Source organism: Artibeus jamaicensis, unplaced genomic scaffold (assembly GCF_021234435.1).
Source record: "Artibeus jamaicensis isolate MK-2021 breed Jamaican fruit bat unplaced genomic scaffold, CSHL_Jam_final contig_603, whole genome shotgun sequence".
NCBI classification, from domain to species: Eukaryota; Metazoa; Chordata; class Mammalia; order Chiroptera; family Phyllostomidae; genus Artibeus; species Artibeus jamaicensis.
Window position 1 is genome coordinate 6,331,732 of NW_026521904.1, and position 20,985 is coordinate 6,352,716.

At 41.6% G+C, this 20,985-nt stretch overlaps 1 protein-coding gene across 1 annotated transcript in view; it reads left to right on the top strand.

The window, feature by feature from the left end:
* The window catches only part of LYPD6 (LY6/PLAUR domain containing 6), a 120,336-nt gene that overhangs the window by 81,216 nt on the left and 18,135 nt on the right, over positions 1-20,985 (top strand). The window contains exon 2 of the mRNA XM_037167676.2: positions 14,971-15,163. Within this exon, the coding sequence (XP_037023571.2) occupies positions 15,046-15,163 (118 nt within the window). The 5' untranslated portion in view covers positions 14,971-15,045. The remainder of the gene's footprint in view (positions 1-14,970; positions 15,164-20,985) is intronic.

Genomic DNA, 20,985 nt, shown 5'->3' on the forward strand with positions numbered 1-20,985 from the left:
TCCACTTTCTTTCTCCAAATAACCTGAGGAGCCAGGGAGGATAGACAGAGGAGACCTAGCAGGACAAAGTACACTGATCTCGGTGGAGTGCGTAGTAATCCAGCTACAGGGAACTGTTGAGTGCTACGGGGAGCTTTTCAGTGGGATTTGCCGGCACCTGTGGATGAACAGAATGCATTGTGGGGCTGTTTCTTTCCCCCAGCAACGTACAGAAGTATGATAAAGTTTCTCAAACTTTGCTGCAAATTAAAATCAGCCTGAGGGTTTTAAGAGTGCCAATACTAAAGTACACTCCATTCCAGTGGGATTGTAATGGGCGAGAGCCTGCACCAGTAGTTTGGTAGGATCCCAGCAAATATATATGTGATTATAACGTGCAGCAAATTTGGAAACCTTGGCCCTTTCTTTTTCAAAACTTTTATTTATTGAGTTTAGAGAGAGAGGAAGTGGGGAGGGAGAGAGGCAGAGAGAGAGATAGAAACACTGATTCTTTGTCCCACTTATTTATGCACTCATTGACTGATTCTTGTACAGTATTTGCCCTGACCGTGGACCGAACCTGCAACCTTGGTGTGTTGGGACAACACTCTAATCAACTTAGTTACCTGGCCAGGGCCAGCCCTTTGACAACCTCCATCTCTTTTTTTAGCCTTGTTTATCCTCTCTCCTTTTAGCACCCTTTCCCCCTCCTCTTCCTCTTACAGGTTTTCACACTGGTTGTTGCCTCTTGCTGGTCGGTGCCTGTCTTCCTCAGAAGCACCAGGAAAGCTTTCTGAACCACCTAGAACAAAACCAAAATGTCACCAAGTCAAGGTGGTCTCTGGTGGCCCCTCCCCTTCAGCAGGAGAGACCGTTTAGGTCTCAGTGTCCTCCTAGTGGTCCCTGAGGGCCCTGTACTCTTTGCTGGCTGGCGCTTCCTCCATCACCCCATCCACAGGGGGCGCTCTATGCCTCCCAGGGCAGAGCTCCCCAAAGTGGTGCCTGCTTGCTCCTGGGCATCTGCAAGCATGTCCTCTGGCAACTGCTGGTTCTGTAGGAGGTTAAAAAATGTGTGTCTTTATTTCCTGGTGGCCCAGTCTTGCCACCTGTAAAACGGGGTAATAATATAAATATGTACTTCAAATGAGTGTTGGAATTAAAGAAGCACTGGGAGAGTGCTAGCACAGGCTGGGTTGGACCATATGAAATCACCATTTTGGTGGATCGAAAGTGGTCCAATCGTGGCAATTTCATACTGTTCAATGTTATAGTAAGTGCCCAGTTAGTCATTACTATTGTTTTTCTATGTTACTTAATCAAAGTATTTAATTTGAATGTAATTTGACTTATATTTGGTAATTTTTGTTCAGCTTTAAAGCTATTACATTGGCTAGGAATACAGGAGCTTAATCCTAATTTTCTATCTGTGTATATGTAAGTAGCATTATAATTATTATAATTAGGACTAATTGGTTGACAATGGGGGTAAGAGAGGTTCTGCCCGTGGGATGTTTTCCACCCTTTAAAGGAGAAAGCATTTTTCAAACTTGAGAAATCCTGCTCTAGACCTTCCCCAATCTGCCTGATTACATTCACCTCTCCTATGGGTGTTCTTTTTTTTTTTTTTCCCTCCTCACTGCAGGATGCTGGTCTTAGTTTGGAATCAGCTAGAAAATCTGAGAAGAAACTGGGCTTTTCGATTTCTCCAAATAGAACACACACTGCACGGGTGCCCTTTTGAGGGCCATTCACACCTCCTGGAGAGCACACAGTGCTGAGCAAGAGTCTTGACTTAAATGAGGAAGCAGATGCCTTTGCGGTTACTCAAGAGGATTGCGAGAGTTCTGTTAGCTGGCAGGCGTGTTCTAGGTCTGGTTCAAAATGCTTTCTGTGTGAGTTATCTCCTCATAAGAGCCCTATGTCAAAAACATTATTGTTTCCCCCATTTTGCAGATGAGGAAACTGAGGCACAGAGAGATTAAGAGACCTGCCCATGGTTAACCAGCCAGCAGGAGCAGGGTCAGAATTGTGGCCTGGCTGGCTCCAGAGTCGGTGCTCTTAGCACCTGCACCACACTGCTCCCCAGGAGTTATCTATTTGTCCTCACAGTGGTCCCAGGAGGCAGGTACAGGGTCTGGGTTCTGCCTGGGCCAGGTCAGCCATGCGTATGCTGGGTGTGGTTCCATTGCTGGGCTTGGAGTGACTTCCTTTCTAGTCCCACTGCTCTCACCCCTCCTTTGGATTTCAGGTGAAGTGGTTTCTCTGACCCTTCTTAAAATAGTTTTTAAAAAGCCAGGTGTTATCTAAAGCTAGGCCCTTTCCCTTGACCTTAATCACTCCAGGGGCACCCCAGCACTCCTGTTCTTGAGTGGTTTACCAGGGCAGGGCTGGAGGAGGGTCCAAGGGAATGTGGTGATTTGGTTGGTTGATTGTTTTCTCCAGCTCTAATTCCACTTCCCCAGTTTTGAGAAAGCCTGTATTTGCTTATGTGCTGGCTTTCCCTCTTTTTACCCCCATTAAAATACAATGACAGTATGTACTTTTATTTATTGACTGAACTCCTCTCAGAGAAGAAGCAAGAATATTATTACTAATAATACAAATTGTTTTTGTATCACCCTAGCCAGGAAGCTGATCCAGTTTATTAGGGAGGATTGTAATTTATGTGTTCTTTTGCTTCCTTAAGAATACATAAATTACTGTCCTAAAATTAGGAACAGGGCTCATGCCCTGGCATTGGCTCATGCAATCAGGAACCTGGAGTTTATCATTCAGTAACTTAATGATAAATCCACTTCTGGCTATGACACTTTGGGATTTAGCATCTTTTGTTTTCTGTAGTTCCTCTTCCTTCCAGTATCCTAGTACCGGTATACTTACTTTACTATTTGTATAAACCCACACATCTCTTTCTTTATACAATGTAGTAATAGGTCAAACCTGTTTCCATTCTTCCTTTCTTTCTTCTTCCAGATGAGCTGCCCTGGTCGGTAGGAAGGAATGTGGACCTCTTGTTGAGTTTCACTGAGAATGCCCTGTTCTCTCCTCCCCAGAGGGCCTGGGCAGTGGTATGGTTGCCATGTCACCTGGCTCCTCCACCTGGCATCTCACAAATACGTGAGATGGCCTTGGTTGTAAGACAGCAGCTCCACATCCCCCCATGATCACGCTTGGCTAAGTGGTTCAGAGATGCATCTTCTCTCTTTGTTTACTAACACTTCCTCCCATGCACTTAGCAGCCTTTGTGGGGTGTTATAAGAATGACATTAATGATTTTACTAATAGAGTTCAACATTTTGGTTATTAAGCTGGCCTGTTCATAGTAATATGTATAATAGATAAAACTATCTATACCTACTTCATAGAGAATGAAGAAAGAATAAGTGAACACGTGAAATACAAGTGAGGACTACTGAGAAAAAGTCAGTAATAAGGAGGAAGGGAGCGATATCTGATGTGTTTTTTTCAGTATCAGTAGTCAGGAGTCACTTTCAATATCTACGATTGTTTCCTTATACATAAGAAGCTAACGCAGTATTTTTCCCCCTGGGAAGGCAATTAATTTAGATGCAAAAACAAAAAGTTTCTATTATCAAGGGCAATCTGCTTTTATTAATAATCCCTACATCTTTTTCTACCCGAATGAATACTGTGTAAGTTCTTATTATATTTTGTTTTGCTACAGCAACAGACCTCTGTAGTAACCATTCTTTATGGACCCTTGTAAGTGAAGACGGTGCCTTACAAAGGAAGAAGCCCTACTTCAGTGAGAGGGAGTTAGGAGGTTCTTTTGCCTTCAAATTCAGGGTGAGGAAATTTTTCCTTCCTCAAAATAATTGTGCTAATTGGACAAGTCAAGGCGTAGTTTAGACGGTGAGTTCCAGCAGATCCCAGTAGCCTTTCACAAACAGAGCTGTGATGGCCTTGGAGCTCTCAGGAGACATATCATATATAGCTCCAGGTATTGGCTGATCAGAAATTTGGAGAATTATTTGCTTTTAAAAACATATTCTTTATTAAACGAGAAAAACATCAGTTAAGATTTAGTAGTTAGCTACTAAAAAACCCAATGATTAAAAAAATATATAGCCATAGCATTTTTACATAAACCATTCTTTTGATGTTGGCTATTTGAATTTTCTCTTTGATAATTTTTCCCACAATAAGACAGAGCACAGTGTAGCTCTCCCATCCTGTAAGAAATGCTGGAAGCACTCTCCATACCTATCAAACAAGCAAATACTTTTTTTTGAACGTAAGTATATTAAGGGCTAAATAGAAACAGTCTTCAAGGCCTTTTGGCAAAAGAACTTGGTCAGGATTCTTGGTACCACGAGCAAAACCCTACTCTGTGCCAGACAGGACATAAAATTTAGTGTGGCTTCGTTCCTCTTGGCCCTGGGATTGTTAATGATTAAAGACTGGCCATGCTCTTCCTAGTCTCCATCCACTTCCTGACAGCCACAACAGCAGATGATTTAGCCTTTGAGGTGAGGAGGAGAATAGTTTGAAGAGAAAAAGTAATGATTTGTAAGTTGCAGTGGGTGAGAGAAGAAACCCGGCCTTTTTCTGCCTCCAGTGTGCATGAGGGTTGGGAGAATGAGCACCCCCCAGTGTAGACAGTCCAAAGGGAAGTGGTGTGTTCACTGCCAGCCGGGCTTCCATCAACACCCTGAACAACAGAAAGAATGTTCTATGAGGAGGTCGGAGACGTGAGGTTGTTTGTTTCCACTTGGCTCTCGGAGAGTGGGCTGAGAGGAGGCAGGAGGGGCAGAGAGCCCTTCAGAATGTGTGTGAGCACGGCAGTGGTCAGAGTTGAGTAGGAAGGGTGATTCGAAAGAAGTAATATGCCTCAGGGCCTTGAAAACAATCTTCTGTAACTCCAAGGAAAGTAGCCCAAAACACCAGGCAATGGTTTCTGCCAAGAAAACTTGGTGATTCCACTTCTAGGAATATATCCAAAGAAACCTGAAACACTGATTTGAAAGAATACATGCTCGCCTATGTTCACTGCAGTGTTATTTACAACAGCCAAGATTTGGAAGCAGCCCAGGTGTCCATTAGTACATGATTAGATAAAAAAAAATCTATGGTGCATTTACACAAAGAAATACTACTTGGTCATTTTTTTAAAAGGAAATATTACCTTTTAGCAAAAGTATGGATGGACCTGAAGAATATTATGCTAAGTGAAATAACCAGTCAGACAAAGATAAGTACCTTATGATTTTACATATATGTGGAATCTATTGAACAAAATTAATGAATGAAATAGAAACAGACTCATAGACACAGAGAATAGACTGATGCCTGTCAGAGGGGAGGGAATGGGGGCTAGGTGAAAAAGGTGAAGGGACTGAGCAAAAAATAAACTAACAAAACTCACTGACACAGACAAGAGTCTGGTGGCTACCAGAGGGAAAGGGGGGTGCTAGGTAGTAGAAGCTAAAGTGGAAATAAATGGTGATGGAGGAGACTTGACTTGGGCTGGCGAACACATAGTACAGTGTACAGATGATGCATTATAGAATCGTACACCTGAAACCTGTATAATTTTGTTAACCAATGTCACCACAATAAATTCAATACAATTTTTTAAACATTTGGTTATAGTAGTATGGAATCTCTCCATGGCTTCACAGCAGGTAGTGTCTGCTTTATCGTTGATGATTACCACCACTTCTTTGTTTCTGAAGTTTGGGAAACTCTAAGTTAGCAGGAGGCAGGTGAATGCACCACTGTAAATACAGAGTGGATCACCTTTGTACAATTCCAACACAGCCTTTCTTTGATCAAAAGATGGAAGGCATAGGCCTAATAATCTGAATGTTAAATGTGCAACAGTGTTATTTTGAACACAAGATTAAATCTGTTTGAGATTTAATTCCTTTATAATTGTGGTATTGCTTCTGAGAACATTTTTTGCTTCCATATTTTTGCAAGGTCTCTAGGATGAGAATTCTTAGGGGAAAAATGAAAACATGACATTCTTAAACACAGAGAAGCATTTAATAAAAGACACAAAAGCAAAAATTCCTCCAAACTGCCACTCCCTTCCAAGTAAATAAAAAATAGCAGGCAGTAACGGAAACGTACCCAGTATTTCATTCCTGTCTGGAGAGTTCTCTGACTCCAGCCCCTCGCGGCTGTTTGCCCTTCAAAATGCCTTCTTGTCAGTTCTCGAGAACCTTCAAATTGATAGAGGAAGCAACCAGCATATAGCCCACAAGCAGAAGAGAGTTTATACAACATCTTTTAGAAATCTGAATGCACTGCTAGGCATACTCGGCCAAACATCCTTCAGGAATTGAAGCAGTTTTGATGCAACTGACCTTTAAATAAAATTGGGACAAGGTAGAAGGCAGCTCTTTCCTACAACTCTAGACCTGTCAAGTGGTTTCAGAAAGAGAAACACATTTTTTTAAACCATTGATTTTGATGGAAAGAGATCCTCAATTCAGACTGGGGAGGAATGAATGTCTATCTCCCTGTAGGTTAATGAAATGCCAGTGTCTATGAAGTCCTGAAGAGGTAATCTCTGACTAGTTCTCTATTATCAACATTTTTAAATCCAACTCCAACCTTTTGGTTGATAACACTTGAAGGAGTTTTAATGCAACAGCTTATTTGTTACAAAGGAAAATTAGAATGGCGGATGGACCCCTTGGAAGACTCTTGAATTGGTCAGAGCTTGTGGTTGCAAGGGACAGAAAGCCGCCTCAAGTTAGCTTGGGCAAAGGGGGTGTGGAGTAGATGGAGGCCGAGGCTGCTGGGGAAATAGTAAAAGTTGGTCCAAAAGACAAGGGCTGCACATAGGTGGATCTCTTCATTTCTCTTCTCCCTCTACGTGGCCAACAAGCTTCATTCTCTTCCTCCTTCTCCACATAGGGGGCAGCATGTCACGTACATCTACCTGAGTTCCACTTCTTGGAGACTTCTGTGCTGGAAAGGATGGTTATTCTTTTTCAATTCTGGCTTGAAAAATACTCTGGAAGAAATCTGATTGACTTGGCTTGGGTGAGATGCCGACAAGAGTGATGCGTAGGAAGGGCCATGTAAGAACATGGTGGTCTCGGAGAGTAAGAAATGACGGGTGCCAACAGAAGACTCAGGCCGTAAGAAGGCGGAGTGCAGGGCAGAAGGCATTCCAGATGGCCACTAGGACCATTCTTTCAACTCTGTATTTTGATTGGTAAAGTTGTCGTGGAATGGTATTCTACTTTTAGAGAAGAAAGTTGTGGCAATAGTTAATTTCCCCACCTTCTGGCATTTATAGAAATTTCATTTGACCTACCATTAGCTTCATTCCACAGGCTAAGGAGGGTGTTTCAAACTGTATTATTTATCGTAGTAGGCATCTCTGTGTAATTTTGCTAGTCCAGCATTTAGTCCTGCTTCTTCAGGTGACAACACCTACATTTTTTAAATTCCTCACCTGAAGATATATTTACTGATTTTAGAGAGAAAGAAAGGGTGGGGAGAGAGAGGAAGAAACATTGATGTGAGGGAGAAACTGGTTTCTTCCCACGTGTACCCTGACTAGGGATTGAGCCCCTAAACTTTTGGTGTATGGGACAGTGCTCCAACCAGCTGAGCCACCTGGCCAGGGCAACAACTGCATTTTTTTTAGGGGAGAGTGACCAATACTTCCTCTATTCTCAAGGCATGTGATTTCCATGAAGCTAATATGATGAACTTGTCCCAGTGATGTGCTAGTGACCCAGCTCTGGCCAGTGGAAACGCGACATTCCCCTGGAGGGTCTTGGTTCAAGAATGGACTGTCCTACTTTTTTAGGGCTTTTTCTGGAACAGTTGGAAAACAGGCTGGGAATGGTTCTGAGGCAGCTGGCCACAGACTGGGAAGACCTGAATGGGAGCAAAGACAAAAGAGAGGGCAAAGCAGAGTAAAGGGGTGGAAATTCCCAAAATAGAGTCGAAAGTGTGGCTACGTCCAAACGGGGCAGTCAGGTGAGACAGGAAAACTCTTCTCCCTCCCACCCTCCCCTCAGTCTGGTTACAGCCTGTTCGGTTTGGGTTTCTGCATCTTTCAACCAGTGTGAACATCGGAGTTGTCCTCATGAGTGAAACCGTAATTCCCGGTTAGCTCTCCTGCTCCAGCTCCTCATGGTCCCGGTGCACACACAGCGGCACACAAATCACCACCAAAGTCAGTGTCACGGGACGGAACAATCACTTATCTCTCGTGTTTTCTGTGGCAGGGGCTCGGCTTGGTGGTTCTCACTTGGAGTCTCCGGGCAGCTGCAGTCAGACAGTGGCTGGAGCTGGCAGAGGGGAGAGAGGGGACAGAAATGGCCAGGGGCCGAAGGGCAGCTCTCTCTCTGTAGGGAAGTCCCAGGACCTCTGTGTGGACTACTTGGCTTCCTCACAGCCTGGCATTCAAACTGCACTCAGACTGCTTATACTGCTTCGGTGTGAGTGTTCCAGAGCACTGAGAGTAAGTTGAATCACCTGCTGTGACTTAGCTTTGAGAGCCACAGTGTCATTTTACTACACCCTGGTCAGCTGGTCAGTAAGGCTGGAACAGAATCAAACGAAGAAGCAGACCCCGCCTCTCAATGGAGCCAAGTCAAAGAACTTGCAGACATTGTTTAAAACCACCTCATAGTATAAGCAGTTCCCAAACTTTGAGGAGGTACTAGCATCAGAATGAAGTACTTAGGTAGACCTAAATACATACAGGTAAGAGGACATGCCTTCAGTTTATACTTTTGGGAGCTGAGTTAATGTTTTAAGGTTATTGAGTCAAGTCACTGTCAAGCCTACTCTATACATATTAAAAATTAAGTCAAGATTTGTCATGATAATTTGGGCTTCAGAATTCCATTTTTCTTTTACATTGGGCATTTCAAATGTTATATAAATAGCATTGACAGATGTTTAGATTTGCATTATTTCTGTACTTCACAATTACTTATATATTGATTTAGTGTTGAGATGCTTTTATTTTGTACTTGGCCCCTTAGTCAGTGTAGCTTCCAGATGTGTTTAGTTGTCTTCCGGTATTCAGTTTAAGGAGTTGGGAGTCTTATTTTATGGACTCTACATGCAACAGCAGTTGGGGCGCGGATTTGTAAAACTCAGCCTGGGCTGTGGTCCTGTCACTTGGCTTCACTGACAAGGATGGAGGGCCTCCTTTGTGCTGTCTGAGACCACGGAGAGAAAGAATGCAACTCTTTTCAACTTCCTCTCAAGTGAAGGAAGTCTAATTTTTTTTTCTGTTGCAGAATGTGGCAAGTAATCCATTGGAATAAAACTAACAGTTGAGTAACTCATGCAGAGGTAATTTAGAGCACAAATTAAATCTGTCAGAGTGGTATTAGATTTGCAAAAGCTCATAAATAACAAATGAAAGGTCACGGAGCTGTGAAAATGAGAATGTACTTCTTCATAAAAAGAGAGCCGCAGTCAGGGGCAGAATCCTCAGTGCATATTCAAATAGCGGCACATAAAGTGGAAACGCAGCACCCTTTCTAAATGTCTAGGACAGTCCACAGGCACAGTGGACTCCAGGGAAAGGCATCAGAATCCTAGCAAAGACTCCTCGTATTATCTGAGCATGTTCAGCACCCTCTTTGTGAGGCTTAGGGATTAAAGCTCCATCAACTCCTTGGAATTTGTACAGAAGAGATGCCGCCCCCTCAACCAAGCCCATATTTCAACAACAGTCTAATTACGAACGCATGCCACTCATTTTTCATTTCTCAGTTCCTAGAAAATACTAATAGAGTGACTAGTGCTTCATGATTTACTGCAAGAATGTAAACAGTTGGTGATATTAATATGCCTTTCTGCCCATCCAGTTTTTCTCATGGAAAAGAGAGGTGGAAAATCTAGCCCTGGCTACTACAAAGTACACACATCCTCTTACTGTGAAGTGTCTGTAGGTCTTTCTTTTTAGCACTGTATTGGGCTTGACTTTAATGAGGGAACAAAAGCTTTACAAATGTAATGCATGGGTTTCATAAAAATTAAACATTTTTGAGTGTCAAAGGATACCATCAAGAAAATGAAAAGTCAGCAAGGAGAGTGGGAGTGAAGATCTGAAAACTATGTATCTGGAAAGGGGCCAGGGCCCCATTCTTCCAGCATAGGAAGAACTCTTACAACTCAACCATGAAAGACAATGGCCCAATTAAAAGTGGGCAAAAGATTTGAATAGACATTACTCTGAAGAAAATATACAAGCGACCACTAAGCACATGAAAACGTGCATCATTAGTCACTTGTGAAATAAAAATTAAAACCACAGTGACATACCACTTCACACTCACTAAGATGGGTGTAAAAAAATTTAATGAAAATAAGTGTTGGTGAAGATGAGGAAATTGGAACACTGATATTTTGCTGATGGGAATATGAAATGGTGCAGCTGCAGTGGAAGACTGGCAGTTCTTCAAAAAATTAAACATGGAGTTGCCATAAGACCCAGTAATTCCACTCTCAGGTATGTAGCCCAGAAAATTAAAACTGTATATCTACACAAAAACATTGACATGAATGTTAATAACAGTTTAATTCCCAATAACGCAAAAGCAGAAGCCACCCAATGTCTATCAATTGATGAATGGATAAGTAAATGTATATCCATACAATGAAATATAATGCAGCCATAAGAAGGGATGATGCACTGGTTCATTCTATAACATGGATGAAAGAAGCCAGACACAAAAGAGCATATGTGATTCCATTTACATGAAATGTTCCCAATAGGCAAATCCATGGTAATAGAAAGTAGGTTCGTGGTTTCCAAAGAGTGAGGAGAAGATGAACATGGCTGCTAATGGGTGCAAGATTTCTTTTGGAAGCAATGGAAATGTTCTGGACTAGGCGATGGTTGCATCATATTATAAATATGCCAAAAATGCTCAGCTGTATTATTTTAAAATGGTGAACTTTATATCAATAGAAATGTATAAAATAAAAATAACAAGCCCTTAAAAGCAAAGGTATTTGCAAAGATTAGTAACACATGCAGGTGTAGGGGAGTGAGCTCTTTGTGGCGTGACCATTGGTCAGGTCAGTGGGGAACGACAGACAGGAAGCAGCCCGGCAGATAACTTCTCCCTCCTTTCTCCTTCTTCAGACTACACCAGGGGCAGGTCTTCCTTGCAATTTTCTTTGCGGCTTCTGAGATATGAGCGGCATAGTAACTTAGGGTTAGGATCACATTGTTTTATGTTGTCTAGCTTCATATTCTCCCCAGCTCACCTCTCCCTCCCACCTCGCTCCCTTCCCTTTACCCTCAATTTCCTGGGCTTGCTTCTTTCAAATAAACTCTTAGCACCTTTACTCCTTGCCCTAGATTCTGCTACGAGGAGCACCTGGACTAAGACACCAAGGGAAGCTCATGGCAGGAGAGGGAAGGAGAGGACATTCTGTCCACTGTGGATTCTATTACCAGAGAAGAGACGTGGGCATTTTTGAGGTTATACTCACTGCCTGTAGGTAAAAAGCTGACTTTCCTTTGTAGATACAAAGGGAGATTATTCTGTCAAACCCATCCTCGGAGAAGCACTATTTCTTAAAAAACTGTTTTCCTCTTTGTAAAAATAGGACACACTCATCAAAAATTTCTAAGCATGCACACTGAGGAAAAAGAAAAACATTAAACATATGCAAATTGAACAAAAGGAAGAACATTATCCAAAATCCTACACCATTTTGGTATCTATCCTTTCAGTCCCTTTTCTAATCATACATAAACCTAGAAATACTTTGTTTTCAAAGAAAAGCTAATTTCTTGAATAAAATATGTTGTGATAATGAAGGCTCAGTTACTCGAAGAATCTGGAAATTCTCCACTAAACACACAAAATTCATGGCTAAAAGCAGTAGTCAAATCCCCCAAATTCGGAAACTTGCACTAAACCAGCCAGGCCTGGAGAATTAAGCCTGCCCTTTCTTGTAGTGAGTAAAACTGATCACATGTGGTATTTACTGTGTGACTGACACTGTTCTAGTGCTTTACGTATGTTAACTCACTTAACTCTTACGTTGCAGATGAGGAAACTGAGGCACAGAATGGTTAAGTAACTGGCTCAAGGTTGCAGAGCAAGAAAAAGTTAGAGTGAGTTTTCAAACTCAACCATCTAGTTCTTCCCCTCTCTGTTATGTTACTCACATATAGTCAGACATGCTGCAGAATGAAGGCTCGTGGCTGTGTAGCCATGCCAAGAGATTGCAATAAGGTGAACTTCAGATAGCATTAAGTAAAATTAACTCTTAATGAAAGTACTGTGCACAAAGAGAGTTTTAAATCAATAACAGGAAGAAATACTGCAGTTAAGAAATGCTGTAATAAAATGTGCCACTTGCATTGTTTGACATATAAGAGGAGACAAAAAAACCCAGAATTGTCTTCTGGCGGGTGGGCCCCTTGTAGTACAGGCTTCCCCCACCAGGTGAGTGTTCTAGGAACCCATCTCTATGAGTGTACCAGCTGGCACTGTTGTGAGAGGCTGTGTTGAACTTCAGTGAATGTTTTTGGAGACTCTTTCAACACATTGGCCCACTTTACGATGGCTGATTTATCAGTGCACCTGCCCACACCGCACTGAGTGTTCCGCAGTTGTTGACCAAAAACATCATGACCGCTATGCCTTACCCTCATTATTTACCCGATCTCACCCCAAGTGACTTTTTTTTTGTTTCCCTGGATTAAAAAAGTCCTTAAAGGGAAACATTTTGCCTACATGGAAGAGATGCAACAAAAAACAGCAGAAACCATCAAAGGCATCAAAACCCACCAGTTTAAAAACTGTTTTGAGCAGTGGAAAAAGGTCTCCATAGGTATATTGCATCAAATGGAGAGGACTTGGAAGGCGAATGAAGTTGAAGCATGCAAGAATAAGTACACAGTTTTTAATCAATACACTCCAGGGGTTTTGGGGCCCCCCGTTATTGAAGCACTGGTGTGGACATCAAGTTTCCACATTAAAATGAATTTAGGTTGACAATTAGCTGATATTTAATGTTAAATTATATTAAAATGAAACTCGCACGGAGCCCTGCTGCAGGGAGGGGGCGGTGCTGATGTGCAGTGGAATCTCCGTGCTGCGCTGTGCGGGAGGAGGGGCTCCTCCGGAGCAGCCTCGCCAACCAGCCCGGGTGGGCGCCAAGGCACCGCTGTGTTCACTGGAGAGGAGACAGTGCTTGTAGTGTCACTCAGTGAGGGAAGATATCATTGATGTTTGCTTTCTCATCATATCGCTCAACCACATACCTAGCATGGTGCCCTGCACTCCCATTTATTAAGGGGTTGGGCAGCCCATTCTCTTCCCGAATGTACATTTGCCTGGGGAGCCAAATTGTAAACAGAGGATGGGCTGTGAGCATGAAATTGGCCCGCCCGGCATCATCGAACTGCTGCAGGGTAGTAAGAGTTCTACTCTATTTTCTGACGAATTGTCTATTTAAAAAAAATGAACACACCAATTCATCTGCAGTTAATTATAGTATATTGTCCATTGTTTGGTTTTAGTTCATCTTTTTCACAATTTTTAATCAAGTTATAATAATTTTCTTTATTTAATATTTTTCTTTTCTGTAGTTTTGAAAAATTGCTTATGGAAATAGTTGGGTCTGTTTCTGTGCTTTGATTTATATTGCTTTTTAGTATATTCTAATAACTGATTAGTTCATCTAGGTTTTCTCTATTGATTTTGTTTTGTAATACCTTTACTCTTGGTCTATTTATTTTGACAAAATTATTTTAGAATAATTTTATTAGCTATTTTATATTTCTTCTTTATTTTATTAAATGGATTGAGGTAACACTGGTTACCTATAAGATCATATAGGCTTCTTGTTATGCTATTTCAAAAATCTTTGTTCAAGATTTGTAAACACAATGTCCAAATCGTGGTTTTTTCCCCATCATGTTAAAAATAAAGTGATTCACTTGACCCTTGCATGGGCAATAGAATGATGGTATTTGGAAAACAGAACGAGACTCTACAGGAAAGCAAGAAGTTGGCAAGGCAAAGAGACACAGATACAAGATGTATACTTGTATCTACGTTCTAAGGAAGCTGGACAATTCAAACGTAGTAGAAGGTTTTACTGCCTCCAGTTTTCATTGAAAAGGACAGAATCAAAATAGAGGGTAGAACCCTGATTGCTTAGTGCTACGGTGTCACCTTGATCTCATTTCATCAGTTTCCACTGATGCACCACAAAACAATCGTTGGAAGAACACATTTTTCATCGACTGTTGAAAAATATGGTCTCACTGGTCTGGGTCTGAATTAACTCTTCTATTTGCTGGACTTCTGATTCCTCCAAATGGATGATAATTTATTTATAGATGATTTCATATATATATATATGTATATATAAAGTCATATGTATAAATATAAATTTGTATATTATACTTACACACATTTATATTTACAAATAAATATAAAACACAAATGTTTATATTTATAAATACAAATATATTTACATTTATATATATATATGACTTCAACAGTGTCTGGCCACTGTTACTTACTTACATGACGGAGATTTTGAGCTAGAAAGGCACTTTTTGGTTTGGAGGAGGCCCGTGTCTCCCAACACGGGCAGCATGACCCAGCGAGGCTGCGCTCTCATACCTGGCCTTCACCAGTATCGAGAAAATGCTTCTGAGCTTCGTACCTGACTTACTTATTGTTGCATTCTGGCAGCCATCCCCCGGCCTCCTGGCAAAAATAGCTGGATTTCATTAAAATTCAATCTCTCTTGATACCATCTCTGCCGGGTATTAGAGGGGACTGCTACCAATGGAACTTTAGGGACCCAATTCAGAAGAGATTCAGGCTGGAATTTTCTAAGTGCTCTAAAATTACCATTTCTCTCCATGTCTACTCACTTCCTCGTGCCCTCGGCTCACAGCCCTCCTTGTGCTATCCCTACAACACGGGACCTCGGCCAAGTCTCCCATGGCTTTTTTGAGCTGGACACTGAGATGAATCTTGCTTCATGTTTCAGGTGCGAGTTCCCTCCTGTCATCCGTCCCCAGTCCTCGCTCCGGGGCGCCCTGCATGAGTGACGCCTCGGTCTGCCATGGACCCTGGCCCTGCCCTGGCCTGGCTCCTGCTCCTGAGCCTGCTGGCTGATTGTCTGAAAGCTGCCCAGTCCCGAGACTTCACAGTGAAAGACATTATCTACCTCCACCCTTCAAGTAAGACTCTGTTCTCTTTGCTGTAGAAATGTCACCTGACTTAAAGTAAAACATGAGTTGAAAGTGGACAGGAGAAGGCAGTGTTCAGTGCAGGAAAAACCTCTGATGATTTAATTGGGGGGTACAGGTGCCACCAAACATGGCTTATATTTTACTGTCACTCTTGTATAGGGTGTGTGTTTTTGGTTTTCAGGTAAATTATTACGCTTGTTCTCCATGTCACCTGCACCATCACTCTGATTCTGAACCCATTCCCTTTGATGCATGCCAGCCTCGGTCAGTTGTCAAAGTGACCCTCCAAGTCCCAAAAGGAATGTGTTTGTGCAAGATCAGTCCTTTATAGGGAAGACAATAGCTTGGTCTTCCTGTCTGTGTGTATCATTTTCACGTTCAGCATACTTATCTTCCACGATTTCCTGTTCCCTAACCCTTTTGGTTTCCTGTGTTTAAGAATTACCTGGAGAGAGCATAATAATGCACGTGCATGACAACCCTTTTGCCTGAGTGTCTGGTAGCATAGCTGGCTGGGGCTGTACCTGTGGTTTCTGACTTTTAGCAAGAATGTCAGGTGCTTCTGCTGATGTTCTAAGGATCACACTTGAATCACACAGCCCTTTTGCTTCCTCTTTCGCTTCCATCTCTGTATTTATTCATCCTGATCTTAGTTTTGTTTGGATCTTCTTCTGGATTGGCCCTGTGGTGGTGAGAGCTGCGTATATTGTGTGTGTTCTGACCTTTAGCATTGGTCCTGAGTTCATTACTTTTTTGAAATATTCTGTTCCATCAACATTTTTTGCATATCCTGTGTGTTGGCATTGTGATAGGCATGAAAGACATAAGTGCAAATAAAACCTAGTCCTTGCTCTTGAGGATCTTAGAAACTGTAAGGTGGAGGACTCCTTTAACATCATGCAGTTAGACTAATTTCTTCATGGTCTGGTTTAGATGAGAGGCGGGCGGGGAAATTCACAGGGTCAGTCCCATCTGGACCAGCAGCTAGTTCAGCTGCGGTATAGCCTCCTGACTGGAAAGACATGTCCTGACTCTGGGAAGATTAATTCAAAGAATGCATACAAAGCACTTAGCACTAAATGTGAGCCATAGTAAATGCTCGATAAATATTAGGGGAATCTTTTAAAATGTTAATTTCCTATTTCTAACGTGGGTAAAATAATTACGCTGTTGTTGTTATTGGCTTAGATGGTAAACCAAGGATGCTGAAAATACTTTAATCTTATTTTTAATTACCAAATATGCTTTTGACAAACAGCAAAGAGTTTCTTTAGATTTATTGCTGTAGTCTCTCACCAGTACAGTCCAGTACCTGCTGGTGAATTATATTGGAAGCTTATCTGGCTGCCTGTTTTTCAGGGTAGTTTATTTTAGTAAAATTCATGAAAAGAAGGTATTTTGATACTTGCTCTGTTTTCTAGGATTGCATTTTGTTTTTTCTCTCCCAACATCTGTGCTTTTTTTTTTTGGACTTGGTGAACAACATCTAGATTTCAGTCTCCAAGGTCTGATTGACAGGTATTTCAACTTCTGGCGACCTCTTTGTCTACTTCAGTGACAGACTCAGAAGTCACTGGGCCACAGAATAGGTCGACGCCTGGCTTTCTCTGAGGCCGTGTTGTACACAGGGTGAGAAGGAAAACTGATGGGACTGGAATTCAGGGAACATCGGTAAAACAAAGACATACGCACACTGCTTCTGTCTCACCAGTTTGGTGGGTCTATGCCCAGATCAGTGGCCCCTATTCAGAAAGTCGATTTCAGAATGAGATCTTTGAAGGTGAGTTCTACTCATCTGACCTATGTCAATTAAATAGAGCCATAGTTTAATTAAAAGGAATTCCCCCTATAGAAAGAATCGGTGGGGTTTTCTGATAGGATTTTGAAACGTGGAGATGGATGGAAGAAGCCGTTCCTAAGCTAGATGGTACATAAACCATTCACTGGCAGGTCTGGGCTAAGCTCTAGTTTGGAGCCTCTGGAACTGGTCAGGAGACTCAAAGTTCTTGCTGGGTTGAAGTTACCATCAATAGGTCCTACATGGCTAGAATTTTGTTTACTCTGCCCACTTTAAAGCAGAGTTAACTTCACATTTCTGTGCTCTATTTCAGAAGTTTCTGGTGTTTATTCGTTTGTTTTTAACACTGATGTTTTAAATGGTCGTGGTCCTCTGCCCTGAGCAGCACCTACTAGACCATGTTTAGATGGAGCAATCTCTACAAATGAGCAGGCTTCTATAGAATAGACTATAAAAAATATATGAGGGAAGTGTGGGCTTACAATATTTCTATCTTGAATTATTAATATAATTGTCTCTGTATGTAGATGAAGGCACAAACAGCTTTCTTGGGGTCAGCGAGCGAGCCAGATTCCCTGGATGTTAGATGCAGCTGGGAACCTGCCCAGGGAGAAATTGCGGCAATGCTGGAGATGTGAGAAGACATACAGGTTTTCCGCACCAGACAAGCAAACTCGGTTCTGCTGGGCCCCAGCAGCCCTCAGAGGTGCTAAGTGGGGCGAGACTGGAACCCCGGTTGGGAAAGCTCAGCCTCCCATGACCAATCTCCTTTGCTCTCTAATTCCTGAATCTTTGAAGTCTCTACGCCCTTGAAAGAAATAAACATCGCTTTCACACTTGAGACACTGTCCTCAATAACATCCTTTTCAATAATCTGTGGGGTTTTTATGTGATAAATGATGAATTTTTTCCCAGCCCATGAGTAAAGTACTAAAGCCTAATAAATCCTTTAAACAGGAGTTAGTGTTAAGAGAAACGGAGCTTCTTACTTGGTGGTTAGATGTGATATGACTTCAATCTGTTCTTGGCCTCCATTTCTTTCCTCACAACATAAATCTTTCCTGAGCTTGTCCTCTGGTTGCATATTCTGAGTCCTTCCTGCAGACCAGAGCACTGTGTCCCTGGGGGCGCTGGCTTGTGCCTAGAGTACCAACACAATGTTTTCATCATCTGGACACACTGCATACATTTTAGGGAGTAGGGGGACTTTCTAGAAAGGTAGCAGGAAATACATTTCTATTACGAACATGTCCACAGTATTAAAATTACACTGGCAACATTTTGTAGCCAAGTGGTCTGAGAGGTAGGTCAATTTATTAGATTTCTAAAAAATTTGTGTTTGCATGCAGTTTCCAGAAACAATGGAAATTAGATTTGGCAAGGATAAAAAAAAAATGTTGATTGCATTACCCAGAAGCATACATTTAAAAACAAGATTCTCTTCTCACTACATTTTTGATAACTAAAGGCCCTTGTCCAGGCATAAGTTCCACGAGATGGAAACGAAGACAAAATCCTTTCTGATGCCTTGCGAATGAATTATGGTCGGCCGAGCGCTGGCTGACCATGAGAGTTAATGGGCAGGTTGTATTACAGGAAGTAACTGGGCACTTTGGCATTTCTTTTTTTTTTTTTCTTTACAGTCACCTTCTCTTGAGGGACCAAGGACTTACGCCCTGAAATACAGAGTCCTAAGCTTATTAACTCTGTGATCAAGAGCCAAATTAGATTCATTCACAGCTGAGGCCACAACAGTGTGGAGCTCTGCTTGCTCCCTAATGCTTTGAAGTCACAAAGGAAAAATAGAACATCTCTTAGAAATCTCTTTCCAGTCCTTTAAAAAAGAAACTTATCAGATGCAGTATCAATTAACAAGTTACTGGAGATAGTTGTTCCATTGTAGACCTTATTTTTGGCTAAATATTTCCAGAGGGAAGAATTTAACCATTACTTGGTATTGTGCTATAATTATCGACTTAAAGCTGAGTCTGTCTGCAGAGATTTGTCACTGAAAAGGGTTTCGTTATTCACTGGTCAGTACTGTCTGCCAGGATGTAAGTTCAAGTTCCTGTAAGCAGATATTAGGATGTCATTGTTGAGAATACACACAGATATGAAGTTGCAGATTTAAAAATAAAACTCACTGAGAATGAGATCATTTGCTTAATTGTTGGTGATATGTGCCGATAAACCCATTCAGAGGTAAAATGATTTGAAACAAGGCTCCATTATGCTACCTTAGTGTTTTAGTTTTACAAACTAAATTTTGATAAACTTTGAGTTAATTTCAGAGTTTATCCCTACTTGTGTAAGAAATGAGAGTATTTAATTTAATGTGTCACTAGTATTGCAAAGGATAATTTTGAAGAGTCTATTAAATAATCCAAATTTGAAAACACTATCATTCATTAGTGCCAGGTTCTCAGAACATTTATTTGTGGAATGGCTGGACTGTCAATCTTCATTCAAAGTTCTTAATTTATTTCTTTGATGGGAAAGTTCTCAGGAATAATTAACCCAACATTCCAGCTAAAAGTTTTACTGGCTTCGGTGACAGACAGATAAAATTGGATACTCTAGTGAATTAATCATGCAAGCTGACATGCTGTGAGTAGCTTGTAGACATGAACCTTGGTGTATATTATCATTTTTTGACAAATGCTCTTCTTTAATAAATAGTTTGCATCTGTTTTTTAAAACTCCTACTCCAGTAATTCTACTTCAAAATTTACAAACTAGACTCCTTCAACTTAAATTAACCCACCTCTCTAGGTAGTGGGTTGTGGAGATATAAAGATTATTTGTGTGTAGTTTTATAAAATAGTTTACTTCTGTAGCATATAGTTATACAGAGGGAGAAGATGTTCCCTCCTCGTGAAATTTTTTCATTGGGAATAAAGTGGAATGGAATTAGGATGTCTAAGTTGCTTTTTTCTCCTCCTTGTCTAAGACGATCCGTGTACTCATTCTCATTCTGTTTATGGATTTGAGTTATTGATTACTTGGAGGAACATGGAACTCTCACACGGGCCCATAAAAAGGTCCAGCTACCTGCCTTTTTTAAAAGACAGTTAATAACTTTTGGTCTTGCTATTTTCAGAGTCAGCTCTGTGAACTATTGCAAGCGAGTGCAAAGATGGGCAGCTATTCTAGGCAAGGTGAAAATCAAAGTTATATCTGGCCCATAATTCTGGCCTTAAGCTGCTGCCTCTTCCTTCATTTATTTTTGATAACATACTTAATTGGTTCCATGTGGGCAAAGCAATTTACCCTGAGATGATTATTTCCGCCAGTGTGATATGCAGGCTCAGCCATCTGCAAGAGAGAACAGTTGGCTTCTGCAGATGAAGTGTTTGAGTGCAGCTTTCAAAGAGGCCAGGTAGTTTTACAAATTAAACACACACACATTCACATGTCCTGTTTATGAAAGGCAAAACTCTAAGCAGCAAAGCAAGCAAATGATTAGAAATAAGCAGCAAGTCAAAGCTCATCAGTAGTTCGGACAGAGATAACCTGGCCAGATAGTCCTTGTAGATTCTCGTCCTTAAATGCTAACGAGGCCCCGTGTGCTGGCATTGCATGGGGCCTGAACGTCTGGGACCCTTCCCTGCCTGAACACAAATGTGAGGGAGAGAATCAATACAAGGAGGACAGAGAATACCAGTACCAGAAGACAGGGAGAGAGGCAACTCGGGCGAGGAGAGGAGGGGCTGGAGCTATAGCACATCCGTGTGTCCAGATGCCCCCAGAGGGCTGTCCCCAGTGTGCTGTCCCGTGGATGTTGGACATGGGCCTGAGAGGGCCCTTAGGAGGATCACCCTGCACAGGCAGTGTGTATTTTAGCAATGGACACTTTTTTTTTTCTTACCACCTGTAGGGATTCTTAACCATGTTAGGTCCAAGAACATAAAAATGTAGATTGAAGTAAGGAAATTGCCACCTTTGTTGGTACAAAATGCTGAAATACCAGGAAGTATTTTATGACTGAATCTAATATTTGTATTTACATGTT